Genomic DNA, 14,257 nt, shown 5'->3' on the forward strand with positions numbered 1-14,257 from the left:
CCATGAAAATGAAATGAAATCTTATCACCCTCATAACCAAACAAAATATTGTGTGTTTCAGACTAAACTCCAGTCCCTGACCACTACCCAGAAGGACATGGTTCTGGAGACAGTGATAAACAGGTCCCCAGGGCTGCTGATGGATGTCATGGCGTTCTTTGAAGTGCCCCCTGGTCCTGAACATGACGATCAGCCCGCAGGTCAGCCCCAGTGGTGTGTGTGGGGACACTGCCGTGAGATGCCGACACCAGAGTAACTAATATGCTGCCGACAGCGACCACAGGACTGCGTAAGCAGAATGGGCTATGTGGACTGCTATGTCTTGGACGAGGGTGTGCTACGCTTGGCCAGAGCAGCCTGGAATGACATTTTTGCACTTGATGACGAGGATCTACCTGGTGTAGATCAACGTCAGTTCAGGCATGCGGCATACAGACAGTATGTGTTGTGGCAGCATGGACGCTTGGGTGTGGGGAACAGAGTCGTTATACCCAGCTGCTGTGTATGGAGGATCAGAGAAAAGTTCCCTGACCCCACAGGTCACTACACTGGCTACAGAGTACGGCGCTTACTGTAAGTTACTGCAAGTATTTGCGAAAAACAAGTGAAAGCCCATGAGAAACTCCAGCTCCCTTGTCATTGTGACATTTCAAGTCTTGTAAAATAGTATAAAAGTTTTGTGTGTGTATTAGATAGAAATAAAAAGACATTTTTGCAACAAATAGTCTTTATTTTATTTACAAACACTAAACATTAGCTTGAGTAGTTTCATCTTCATCCTGTTGTCTGGGACTCCTGTCCCCTCGAGACACCTGGATCCTTACGAGTTCTGCTGTAGGTGGCGGCTGCTCCTTGGCAAGTACTCCCAAACGCCTTGGGTCGTCTGGTCTAATTGTCTGTTTTCGGGGAAGGCCTGTCCCGCTTTCCAGTCTTCTCTTCACAATGGCCCTCTGCAGGTCCAGAATGTAGGAAGTATTGCTTTGTTTCCTTCACTGCGTAGACGCTCCAGTGCTCTGACTTCTTGCTGTATTTGCGCCTGTAGCTAAAGAGCAAAACAAATGTGTTTGATTATGAAAAGGTTACAAGAGATCTGAACCAAAAACATGTACAGCAGTTAGTGCAGTGCTTGAAGTGGGAGGGAAGTTAGGAGAAACCCTTCCACACAATTTTCATCATCAGCGTTCTGGCAAAACTTCTCGTGCGCCGCATTTTATAAGTTCAAAACATGTTTTTCATGTGCAGGCAATAGACCTACAAAACCTTGACTTGTACTGATGAGACTGTTGGATAATCAGGGTTCCATCATTTTGGATGATTATGGTTCCTGCACCTCTTCTTTTCCACTTCAAGCACTGAGTTAGTGTGAAAACTTAAATTATTTTCCCTTCCCGGTTCTGTGCAGGGCGACGTCCATTATGCTTGTTGTAGTCATTGGCGGCCAGTAGAGTCCGGGTCTTGTAGACAAAAGGCGTGTACGACATGCACTTGGAAGCATACATCAGTATGTGGTTTTGGAAGTTCTCCAAGTCAGAGGTGGTCCTGTTTGATTAGAGCACACACAGGTTATTACAATTACACAAAATGGTAAGACTGTTGTTCTGCTGTCTCAATAAGCAACAAGATGTGACAACAACCACACTACTTTCTTGGGTGTTATTTATGCTGCTTTCTAATCACGATTGATCATGATTGAGATCTAAAATAAAAGAGTACCGGAAGTTTAGGAACTTCTTCACCTGGTCCAGCCATCTTTTGTCCAGCACAACTTGGATGAGTGCCTCGTGATCAGCTCCACCTGTAACAACAAGGGTCATTAGAAAAAGAAGGGAAAAAAACTCCCATATGGATACCCACCACACTCAGACATTGGGTAAAATTACCTTTTCTGAGCCAGGGCTTATTCTGGCTGCCTTCATCCAGTGGGAGATGATCACATCTTCCTCCAAGCCAGGAGTGCTTGTTCACCACATGGCATACAACACCACGCCACATTGTCTATAGCAAAGACAGATTGTAAATATGAGTGAACCACAACAAAAGTTTGACTTTTTTAAAAAAAATCCTTCATACATACCAAGAACACATCCACGGTGTTGGCGTGCCTGCTGCAATACCAAAAGTGGTTCACAATGTCCTTGATCCATGGAACAACATCTTTGTGGTTTGCTCCAACCTAATGTGGGTACATAGTAGTAACACATACATAAATGTAACTGATGATGGTGTTGATACCACATGCACCTTTTGTCTACTTTACATGTAAAGGGGAGTGGATAGCCAAATAAGCATACAGGGCCAGGGTAAGTGAAGTATTTTTTTACAAGTACTTTTATTTGTCACAGGCATAGAAGTACTGGAACTTTTAGTCTAAATGTAAAGCAGTCGTGGGGGGAAGGGTGTCACTGTCAATGGCAATCCTCATTCGCATTGTGTGGTGGTAGGAGTTAGTGCACTTAGGTCATCTGATTCACAGGTGTCTAAATGTAAAGCAGTCGTGGGGGGAAGGGTGTCACTGTCCAGTGTTTCCCACAGAAATTTTGGAAACTATGGGGGCAGCCGGGATTTTTTTTTTTGTCGGGGGGGGGGGGTTTCACGAGCCTTTTTTTGGGGGTATTAACGCAGTGTAAATGCAAAATGGCAAAACAATGAGTACAGTATGACATTGGCGCATGGAGAAACTATAGGCCTACGCCTATTTCAGCCATTTATATTTTGAGAAATAAGGCTACATAATACACATGCAGGGGTCTATGTAATGAAAAAAATAATAAAACAAAATAGGAGCAGAGATAAGAATTTAAGATTGCTGTGAAATTGTTAACGCATAAACAAAAAGGGTCTAAGAGGGTAGGCTATTGCCTTTCCCCCACACACACATAGGCGTACACATTCTACATGATGGGTGCTGTCACAGGGCCAGTTTTTCAAAATTCCTCCCATTAAAAGGGCTGAACAACATATTACACATTTATTCATTACACATTCATTTCTATATGCAGCCCGATGTCTCCTCTGCCTTGTCAATGAAGGCCTGTCACCTAACTCATTACAACGGTAAAACAAAGCCTGGGGAGTGTTAGTAAACTCATCCCAACTGTCCCTTCTCGGAAGGTTTTTTTTTTTTTTTATTGCTCCCAAACCCAAGTTAACTACAACAACTTGACAAGGCTTTTGATCCCTCTCTCTTTCAAGCACTTGTGGTTTTCTCTATAGGATGTATTTACTCCAGGAGGAAAATGCGAAGGAAATCGTAATTGAAATCGCTTTTAACAAACACGGAGTCGTAAAAAAAAAGAAAAAAAAAAAAGTTAAAAAAAAAAAAAAATTTTTTTTTTTTTTTTTTACATTTTCGGAAACTATGGCGGCCAAATTTAAACTATGGCGGGCCGCCATAGTTTCCTCAATGTATGGGAAACACTGCTGTCACTGGCAATCCTCATTAGCATTGTGTGGTAGCTCTAGTCTGCACTTCGGTTCGGTCATCTGATTCACAAGTGCAGTCAGCCCACGTCAGATACTAAACACAGACATTCTCAAGAGAAAACTCAAGATACTATTTGCTATAATACTGTTGCTGATCTTGAATGGGATTTTCCCGCATCATGGTGTATTCGTGGAGTCCTTTGTATTAGCAGACACTTATAGAAGTTGGTTCTACCTTACATACAACATACAGCATGCAGGCAGTGGCACTACCAACATACACGCCGCAATAAACGTAGACAAGTTCTGCACTATCCCGATTACTGTACAGTCATACTCCGAAAAAAATGAATCCATTTTCACGCGTAATACTAGACAACAATTCTTGTTCGGATCAAAACGCTATTCTTATTCTAAGCGGATCACAAGTGTCCGTATATTTCGAAGCTCGGCTAGAGGTAATATTATCGAACTCGGGAGGAAACAAGTTTGTTAGAACACCATCACCAGAAGGGCCAGGCTTGCCCGTCTCGTTATGATCTAAAAGGCAGATAATAGATTGACAATATCACGCGACGCGTGGAGAAATTTTGCAAATATGGGAAGTGAAAACATCGACCATTTCATATTATTCAGCATCTGAAAGCCAGAATATGAAACGCTTGACATTGGCACTCCAAAACAAGCGAACACATACTAGCATAGCTTTACAAGTCTGCAAGCAAAGCCGTACTCCACGAACACAACATGAAAGAAGAAAAGTTGCTAACGACTCAACTTGGACATGGATTTCCGTTTAGAAAAGTAAATCACAAGCCTCAATCACTGCAGTGAAAGGGGCGAAAGTTCTAGGTTGTAGGACTGGACTAAATATAAAAAAAATAGCTGGTACTCACAAGTTCAAGAGCATGGCTGCCAGTTCTGCGTCGGATCTGTGTCCCTCTTTAGCCATCAACTCTCTCCATTCAGAAAATGCCTTCCCAATGTTCACACGGGTGCGACCCCTTTCTTTGCCTCGTACCCTCTTCCTCTGTCTTTGCTCCTCTGTTCTCGGTGTCTTCCTTGGTGGCTCGGCCATGACCCAAACACTCTTCACCGCTCCCCAGACGCGAGTGACTGCCGGTAGTAGCAGCTAGCAGGCTACGAAACTAGCTAATAACTAGCCTGGCAGAGAGGGGCCTGGCTAAGTGACGTAAAGCAATCTCGATTCGTCACGACACCTGAGAGCGGACCGCGCGGCCAAAACTTACATATGGGGTTTTCAGCTTACAGACCCCTGTTGGGAGCGAGACTGGCTTCATTCGCTCACTATTGACTTGTTTAACCATTGGTAGACTCCTGAAGGCTATACTTTTCTGTGAAAATGCTACCTTGTGCTCCTTTAAGAATGCCCCACGATACGATTCGACTTCTTTCCAATTACTTATCCACTTCTATTATGTTATGGAGCTAGGGCATTGGGCAGGGGCTAGCGCTTCGATTATTTTCAATACTTAAGAATGCCCCACGATACGATGCGATTCGATTCAATCGTCAGATTATATTGCGATATATCGATAAATTTAGATTACTATTCACACCCCTTACACAAAGCACCATGCACAAGCTTGGTGTGGGAGCGTGGCAAGTAGAGAGTGATGGTGAGGGAAAGAGCTGTACGAGAATGTTTGTATCGTTAGTGGATATTCTCAACAATGCATTGGAAGCACACTTGATGAGCTTAAATGCCTTGAAAATACATCTACATGGCAATATATCTATACGATTCTGCACTATGCAAGGTACATGAACCGTTTTAGTTATTTGTAACGTCCAAAAGCTGACTGGTATGTAGTTGATGGCAATGCATAAGTGCTTCTTGAGTTCTGGAGAAAAAAAGATTCTAGAAAAATAAATATTTGCCTTCAAACAAGTAGATAAGTGTCTTTTGTTCTTTTGATTTTAAATAAAAAACAGCTTCCTCCAACCTAATGAGAAGCATTTTGTTATTGCACCCACTGTGATGTGTTACCCCTCTCTTCTGCTTCCTTGTGCTTAAGGCTGGCATTATGCATCTGCCTGGGGGATGTGAGAGCATTACAGAATATGTGGATAACCGCCTACAGAGAGAGAGAGAGAGAGAGAGAGAGAGAGAGAGAGAGAGAGAGAGAGAGAGAGAGAGAGAGAGAGAGAGAGAACGAGCGCAAGAGAGAGAGCAAGAGAGAGAGAACAAGAGAGAACAAGAGAGAGCAAGAGAGAGGGAACGAGAGGGTGAGAGAGACACTCCATCTCCTTCCAACAGTATAATGAGCCATAATGCTCCACAATCTGTGTGGGCTAGGTGTGCCCGTGCAGTCAGACCCTCTCACTCTGTCTCGCCGTTTCTCTGCCTCTCTCTCCCCCTCTCAGTTTTAGCCTTCCATGTAGCTCTTGCTCTCTCTCTCTCTCTCGCTCTCTTTCCCTGTCCCTTAATGCAAAAACATTTTGGGCCGTTCACGTTGAGTGGAACTCGCACAGACACGGTGACTTTGGCAGATAATAAGGGGCAGTAAGAGTTTTTCACCACTGTGGTCCAAGCTGAGATAAGGAAACAGCTGTCCGGCCAGCCAGATGGGCAATTGTGCTCTTGTACTAAACTAAATAAAATGGGAAACGGCTGTAGTGTGTAGTGAGGCATATTGGGGCTGCCTCCCTCCCTTCACATGTTGTTTGTGGCTCCTGCTGTGTTTTTTTCTTTTTCTTCTGAGCCCTTCACAACATCACTGGCAACATTTACAGTCGACGTGTGATGCAAGAGAGGGGTAACTGATGTGTTCTGGGGCGGGTGGATAGGGGTGGGGAGGATGCTGTGAACAACACTGATGTGGACTCCATCTTTCTGACCCATACTACTAGCACAAGCAGCTTTTTTTGGTGAGGTGGCGGGTGGGGTTGAGTGAACTCCAGTCGATATGATTGGATTCATTTGCACCCTCACACACGTATACAGTATCATTTGTATTCTCGCCAGCGAACACACACACACAGGTTATTGTGCAACACACACACACACACACACACACACACGCACACGCACACGCACACGCACACGCACACATACAAACACACAAACATACAAACATACGCACAGTGTGCAATCCAATCGCAACTCATCATGTGCACCAGTAACGAACCGTTTCAGCTGGGGAGAGGAAACTCGAACCTGTTTACTTTTCAACAATCTCCATGACACTACTGAGCTGAATTGCAGTGGCAGTTTTTGGAGCAATATTCCTTCTCGGCGATATCTATTTTGGGTATGTTTATTAGTCACAGGCTGTTAAAGTGAATGGCTGCAGAGGCACAGCAGATAGGGCTTGGCTGCTCTCCGCTCTGAAGCTAATTCGGACTTCTGACTCATCCCTACTCAGCAGCTTCATGTAGGAGATGTCCATGTGTTTCTTTTTTTTCCCTTTACAAAACAAAAGTCAGCAACTCTGCTTGGCGTGCGTGCGTGTGTGTGGGGGGGGTTATGTGCCTGTCCTTTCTGAGTGTGTGTGCACTGCTCACCTTACGGCACTGTGTGTGTGTGTGTGTGTGTGTGTGTGTATGAGTGAGTGTTCTGTGTACATGTCTAACCGTCCTAAGGTGTTCCCCCAGCCTCTCCTGTAGTGTGTGTGTGTGTGTGTGTGTCTGTGTGCGCGTGCGCTCTGTGTACCTGTCGGACCGTCTTAAGGCGTTCCTCCAGCCTCTCCTGTAGTGTGTGTGTGTGTGTGTGTGTGTGTGTGTGTGTGTGTGTGTGTGTGTGTGTGTGTGTGTGTGTGTGTGTGTATGTACCTGTCGAACCCTCTTAAGGCGTTCCTCCAGCCTCTCCTGGGCCTCGCGTTCCCTCAGGACGGCCTCCAGACGGCTGATCAGGTCGGCCGCAAACTTCTCCGGCTCCACGTGGATATCCTTTGGCATCCGGTTCGTGCGCTGCGCAGAAGAGGGAAATGATACCATACAATATGAACTTTATTGTCAGTTTTAAAGGGGTATGCCACTATTTTGGGGCTTTATACAGTTAAAATTGTTGGCTGGGGTTTATAAAGGTGGTAAAGTGTCTTATTTTTCATGTTAAACGTTGTCTTGCTTTAAGACAAGTTAAAAGAGGGAATATGTCGCTAAGCTAGTGAGAGTCAATGGATCCGTTTAGCATGCTACAATGCTACACGGATCCATTGACTTTCACTAGCTTAGCGACATTCTCCCTCTTTTAACTTGTCTTAAAGCAAGACAACGGCTTACATGAAAAATAAGACACTTTACCACCTTTATAAACCCTGGCCAACAATTTTAACTGTATAAAGCCCCAAAAATAGTGGCATACCCCTTTAACTTGTTGTAATCGAGACCGGTCTGGGTTTTAAGACCATTTTTCTGTGGTCTTGCTCTTGTCTTGGTCTCTATTTGTTTTGGTCTTGGTCTCAGACATTCCGGATATCGAAGGGATTTGTGCATAGATCCACTCATGCTCACCACAAAACCTTACCCTGACACAATCTTACAGCATGTTCATTTTAGACCATATAATTATGGTACGTAAGTTCTTCAGTTCACACTAGTTTGTGATCACAATCTCTAGAACTTGAGGGCTAGTGTGTTTTCGGGCTTGACTTGAGATTGGCCTGTCTTGATCTTGGTCACGACAGATCTTTCTTGGCCTCTGTCTTAGTCTCGATACCCTCTGGTCTTGGTCTCTGACTAAGCGGTCTCGACTGCATCACTAGTGTAATGTCAACGACCCAGAAGAAAACGTTGGAATTACATGCAATTCCTTATCTTTTCTCTTTTTTGGTGGGAGACACGACTCACTCTCTGTGTTAAGATTCAGGCTAGAGGTAGAGCAAAGCAAAGAAGCATCTAGAAGCAAACGTTGGAATTACACCTGATCTTAACTCTTTTTTTGACAGAACTCTCTCTTTCTCTGTCTTGTTATGAGTCAGGTAGAGCAAAGCAATGAAACATTATGAAGAACACAAGAGAAGCAAAAAAAAGCACAAAAATCTATGCTTTCCTTTCGCTTCAGCAGGGAGCCCATTCTTCCAAAACAAATTTGCGCGGTCAAGCCGGTTCGCTACACCGAGAAACCGACATCATTGTCAAAAATAAATCCATAAATCTTTTCAAGGCACTGCTTGGCTCATGGTGAAACTAACTGAAAGAAAAGAAACGAAATGGAAGAGCGTGCGTGTGGTCTGTTAAAACAATGTGGCATGAGAATAAAGTGTGTGTGCGTGTGTACGTGTATGTGTGTGCTATCAGAGCAATTCACTCCTCTGTATCGGAGACCGTCAACAAAAGCTCCAACCTGGAACAGAGCAGCATTGGCCCACCGGTCATGACGACTATTAATCAAAGGGCCAACACGCCACACACAGACCGCTGGACACACGCAAGGGCAGGCTGGTCCAGCACGGCAAATGTGAACCATTAAAGGCACAAGATAAAAAAAAGGAAAGAAAAAGGGAAAAGGAGAAAGAAGAAAAAAAACAGTAGGAAAAAAAAGAATAACATTACTGTATCTCTTGTATCTCGAACAGCCAAAAAAAGGGGTGGGGACTAATTACCCTTGCTGTGAGAGCGAGCGTGAGAGCGAGCGAGCGAGCGAGAGAGAGAGAGATGCAGAGAAAGAGAAAGAGAAAGAGAAAAAGAAAGAGTGATGCGGAGACAGACAGAGAGAGAGAGGGGGGGTGGCAGATGACAAGGCAGAGAGAAACAAATAAAGACAGAAAGATGCAGAGACAGAGAGAAAGAAAGAAAGAAAGATGCAGAGACAGAGGCAGAGAGAGAGAGACCGAGAGAACAGCAAGAACACAGACGTGTGGAGATATGGAGAAAGAGAGAGAGAGGGAAACAAAAAGAAACAGAGTTGGTTCCACAGAGCTGGCTCGCTGGCCCGGCGACTGTAAATCACTCCTGATGGCAGGCGATTAGGGCACACCATCCAGCTGTAAATTTAGATCAAAGGGGAGCATTGTGCAAGTCCTCTCCCTCTCCTCTCCTCTCCTCTCCTCCTATGCAGTGCTAGGAGATGCCTATGAGCCTATGAGGACTACGAGGCTCCTCGCAGAACAGAGGGGGCCCACCAAATGCATTATTCAACACATCTGGGGAGCAATAGAAGGGTACAGAGACGAATCTATACTGTGAGGAAAAAGCCTGGATATCGTTCTTTTTTCCCAAAAACAGAGAAAAAAGAAAAAGGGATAGAAAAGGAGAAAAAAGGAAACCACAAGGAAGGAAGGAGGGAGGGAGGGGGGTCCTTTTTCTGAGGACTTTAACGGACAGTGAGAACATATTCATCTGCCTGCATCTCTTGGTGCTTAGGGTCTCGGCTGAGTTCAGATTTTTTGCTGTCCTTGTGATTCGTTTTGTCGCCCCCACCTGCACCCCACTCGTTTTGCCTTCTCTCTCTACTCTGTCTCTCATTTTTTCCCTTCCCTACTCGCCTCCCTCCCTCCTTCACCGTTTCCCAGCCACACACACACACATATATAACTAGCCTATATGCTCAGTGAAGCTGCAACTAGCGTCTGGCCTTGACAGCATGTCAGGACTCTGGAGACGGCAGCTCAGCTCTGCGTTTCACTGGGCACCCCTTGGGGAGCAGGAAAAAATGTCCTACCTGGGATCCAGAGAGAGAGAGAGAGAGAGAGAGAGAGAGAGAGAGAGAGAGAGAGAGAGAGAGGGGGGGGGGAGGAGTGAGAGGAAGAGAGAGAGAGAGAGAGCAAGAGGAAGAGAGAAAGCAAGAAAGCGAGAAAACGAGAGAGGGAGAGAGAGACACAGACAGAGACAGAGAAAGAAAGAAAGAGCGAAAGAGAGAGGAGGTGCAGCAGAACAACAGACCTGTAGACCCAAGGTAGCTAAGAACAGCACTCGACTGTCACATGGCTGTTAAAATGTCAAGCACATTACAAGGCGACATAAATCCATTTGGCCATTAAAACCCTCCTTGCCCGCTGTGAACCGCTTGATATTTTAGATAAGCACAGTCAATTATGGGCAGAAAAGGCACTCGTGAAATGACATCAAACACATCCAATGAAGACCAATAATGTAGACGTTCCTCTGCTCATACAAGTCTTGAGAAAGAGGGGGAGAGACAGAAATAGAGAGATAGAGGAGGGGGGGAGAGGGGGGGGGGGGAGACAGAGATAGATTGTGGAAGACGATGTCGAAAGAAGAGAAAGGCGAGGAAAGCGGAGAGTTGGAAGAACACAGACGCAGCGAGAGAGAGAGAGAGAGAGAGAGAGAGAGAGAGAGAGAGAGAGAGAGAGAGAGAGAGAGAGAGAGAGACAGAGAGAGACAGAGAGAGAGGGAATCGAATGACAGACTGATGGAAAGGCAGAGAATGGGGAGAGCGTGGGCACACAGCCTGACGGCCCTCTGCTCTTTTCTAGGGGAGGGGGCTTTAAAAATGGACGCCTTAACTATCAGGCTTCAATTAGGTACAGACCGAGAAGCAGAGAGGAGAGGAGAGGAGAGGGATGAGGAGAGGAGAGGAGAGGAGAGGAGAGGAGAGGAGAGGAGAGGAAAAGAAAGAAGAAGAGAGGCTATGAGAGGAGACACAGAGGAAAGGAGAGGAGAGGAGAGGGGAGGAGCGAAGATGAGAGGAGAGGAGAGGAGAGGAAAAGAAAGAAGAAGAGAGGAGAAGAGAGGCTATGAGAGGAGACACAGAGGAGAGGAGAGGAGAGGAGAGGAGAGGAGAGGAGAGGAGAGGAGAGGAGAGGAGAGGAGAGGAAAAGAAAGAAGAGGAGAGGAAAAGAGAGGAGAGGAGAGGAGAGGAGAGGAGAGGGGATGAGAGGAGAGGAGAGGAGAGGAGAGGAGAGGAGAAGAAAGAAGAAGAGAGGAGAAGAGAGGCTATGAGAGGAGAGGAGAGGAGAGGAGAACAAAAGATAGGGGAGCAGAGCAGTGAAGAGAAAAGATGAGAGAATGGAAGAGAAGAGAAAAGAGCAGAGCCAAGGCCCCAGACACACAGCAGCTCCAAGTGGAACAGCAACAGCAGAAGCTTGTTACACACACACACACACACACACACAAAAATGCTAACATACATTCATGTACATGCGCGCGCACACACACATACACACATTTAGACAAACACACACACACACACACACATTTAGACACACACACACATTTAGACACACACACACATTTAGACACACACACACATTTAGACACACACACACATTTAGAGACACACACACATTTAGACACACACACACATTTAGAGACACACACACATTTAGACACACACACACACACACATTTAGACACACACACACACACACACACATTTAGACACACACACACACACACACATTTAGACACACACACACACACACACACATTTAGACACACACACACACATTTAGACACACACACACACACACACACACACACACACACACACACACACACACACACACACACACACACACACACACACACACACACACACACACACACACACACACACACACACACACACACACACACACACACACACACACACACAGCATCAGGGCTTTGCTAGCATCTGATCAAAGACATTCTGCTGCAGCCGCCACCGCCACCGCACATCTTAAGAATGCAGGGAAGGAGAGGGATGGAGGGAGGAAAAGAAAAGAGAGAGAGAGCAAGAGAGAGGAGGGGAACAGACACAGAGACAGCAGACAGAGAGAGGGGGGGGAGGAGGGTGTAGTGAGAGGGACAGCAAGAGTGAAAGAGAATGAGATGGAGAGAAGAGAAAGAAGCAAGGAGAGAGAGAGACAGAGAGGGAAAAGAGGAGAGTTGAGAGAGAAGCAGAAAGGAAACACAGGAGTCACAGGAGAGAACGAGAGAGAGAAAGAGGGAGAGAGAGAGAAGAGAGAAGAGAGAAGAGAGATAGAGAAAGCTGAAAGCTGTGATTCATGTGGGTGCCTTGCTACACCGAGGACAGCAGTAACTCTACCTGCACAGCAGATAAAAGCCAAAAAGGAAAGCAAGAAGACAGGGGGACGAGAGAGAGAGAGAGAGCGAGAGAGAGAGAGAGAGAGAGAGAGAGAGAGAGAGAGCGAGAGAGAGAGAGAGAGAGAGGTGGAAGAGAAAGAGAGCGAGCAGAGGAATAAAGGCAAGAAAAGGAGCGAAAGAGAGCGAGAGAGCGAGCAAGGGCTAGGGAATGAGGAGGTGGTAGGAAGACCAGTTGGAAGAGAGTGACTGTTTGTAGTGTTGGTGGGTGGGTGGGTGTGATTGAGAAAAGACTAGCGTTAGGAGGTGGGTGGTTTAGAAGGAGAGTTAGGAGCTGGGTAAAGGTGCTGTGGAATGGAGGTGCACAGGGATATGAGGTAGAGACAGTAAGGACGCCAGCCAGCATCATCCCAACAATGCACACATGCATCAAGTGTCAGTAAATGACAGGATGGGCTTTTCTAGATATCACCAAGTAAGTTAACAGTGGTTTAAGTGTAGCCATGTGTAGCCTTGCGGCCACATATACGTACCGTACATACAGTATTTATAAATACGTTGACTGCAGCCCATAAGGGTCATTTTTAAGGACTGGAGTTTGATGGTGGATAAACATAGTATGTTTCCAATACGTTTTCATGATACACTGCATCGATTCATGGCAATGCTTATTTTTCCAATAAACCCAATCGATTTTGTTTCCTATTAACACATTTCTATTTGCCACTGGTTCATTTTGTTCAGTGCAGAGGTAATATTTCTGGAAGCTCTCTCCCAGATGCTAAGTAAATATGCTTAAATAAAATGAATTGACTTACGATCAGGGCTTTGAACCGGTTCAAGGAACGAAAACGAAAACCAGGAACTTTTTGTATTTTAGAGGGAACAGAAACGAAACCGGAAACGCTATTATTTTTTATGTTCTGGAACGGAAACACTTATTTAAAAATAATGGTAACCGGTTAATACCGGTTAATACCGTTCCTCAAGCTAAAAAAAAAGGGAATTATTTTCCTGTGCACGTTACCATGACGGCTGAGGTTCACGTCCTGTGTGACATCAGACATTCTCTGACTGAATGGAGAGAGAGCTGTGGATTACAAAGTATCCACTCCACATCTTAAATAAGAGAACTGTCATACAAAAGGGCAGAGTTTCCATTGCATCATTGTAAGATATTGCAGAGAAGCGCGTGTAAAGCGCATCGAGAATGTTCGACATTATTGGGGCATCCATGGCCGCTTCAAATTTGCACAAACTCACAATGTCCATCATAGCGGTCCCCGTGACCCAAGTCAGCGTGGAGCGCGCATTTTCATCATTGAGGTTTATTCTCTGCTTAGGTCGTCCCTGAATGACAAAATTCTGGAGGATATTATTTTCATCCGCTTGAATAAACAGTTTGGAAGTAGGCTGACTCATTTGCACCTCCGTCTGTCAGGCCTATGGGGAGTAATCAGCTGACAGGAACGAAATTAACCGTTCCGGGAACAATATTTTTTTGTTCTAACCGGTTCGGGAACGTCAATTTATTGGTGGAACTCATAACCGGAAACGTTATAATTCTGTTTCTGTTCGGAACGGAACGTTTGGAAAAAAATAACGGTTCAAAGCCCTGCTTACGATATGAATACTACATAGCAACTGACAAAATACGCAATATTTTTACACAGTTAATGAGGAAAATACCGCAATGCATCACAATAGTACATGAATCGCAATGTGTATCTTGAACCTTTTGCCAATACCTAGCCCTAATGTTTACAGGAGGCGGTTTAAGAGGATAAAGATGATGGTGTGGCAGATTGTGAGGTTTTGTAGGAGCACGCAAAAGAATATAAGGTGGGCAGGTGGGGTGAGGTGGATTGCAGGAGGGGGAGTT

General features: G+C 45.3%; 1 protein-coding gene and 1 long non-coding RNA gene across 4 annotated transcripts in view; both read right to left on the reverse strand.

Annotated features, from left to right (window-relative positions):
• Positions 1-14,257, reverse strand: part of axin1 (axin 1) — a 61,739-nt gene that overhangs the window by 20,733 nt on the left and 26,749 nt on the right. For all 3 annotated transcript variants that reach the window (XM_063185506.1, XM_063185513.1, XM_063185501.1), the window contains exon 5: positions 7,219-7,356. In XM_063185506.1, coding sequence (XP_063041576.1) covers positions 7,219-7,356 — 138 coding nt within the window. The remainder of the gene's footprint in view (positions 1-7,218; positions 7,357-14,257) is intronic.
• LOC134436425 (uncharacterized) lies at positions 1,447-4,803 on the reverse strand. The gene is made up of 5 exons (XR_010032203.1): positions 4,320-4,803; positions 2,075-2,173; positions 1,881-1,995; positions 1,714-1,795; positions 1,447-1,539 (listed from the first exon to the last, which is right to left on the reverse strand). It is a non-coding gene; the product is annotated as an uncharacterized LOC134436425 (long non-coding RNA).

Source organism: Engraulis encrasicolus, chromosome 2, assembly GCF_034702125.1.
Source record: "Engraulis encrasicolus isolate BLACKSEA-1 chromosome 2, IST_EnEncr_1.0, whole genome shotgun sequence".
Classification (NCBI taxonomy): domain Eukaryota; kingdom Metazoa; phylum Chordata; class Actinopteri; order Clupeiformes; family Engraulidae; genus Engraulis; species Engraulis encrasicolus.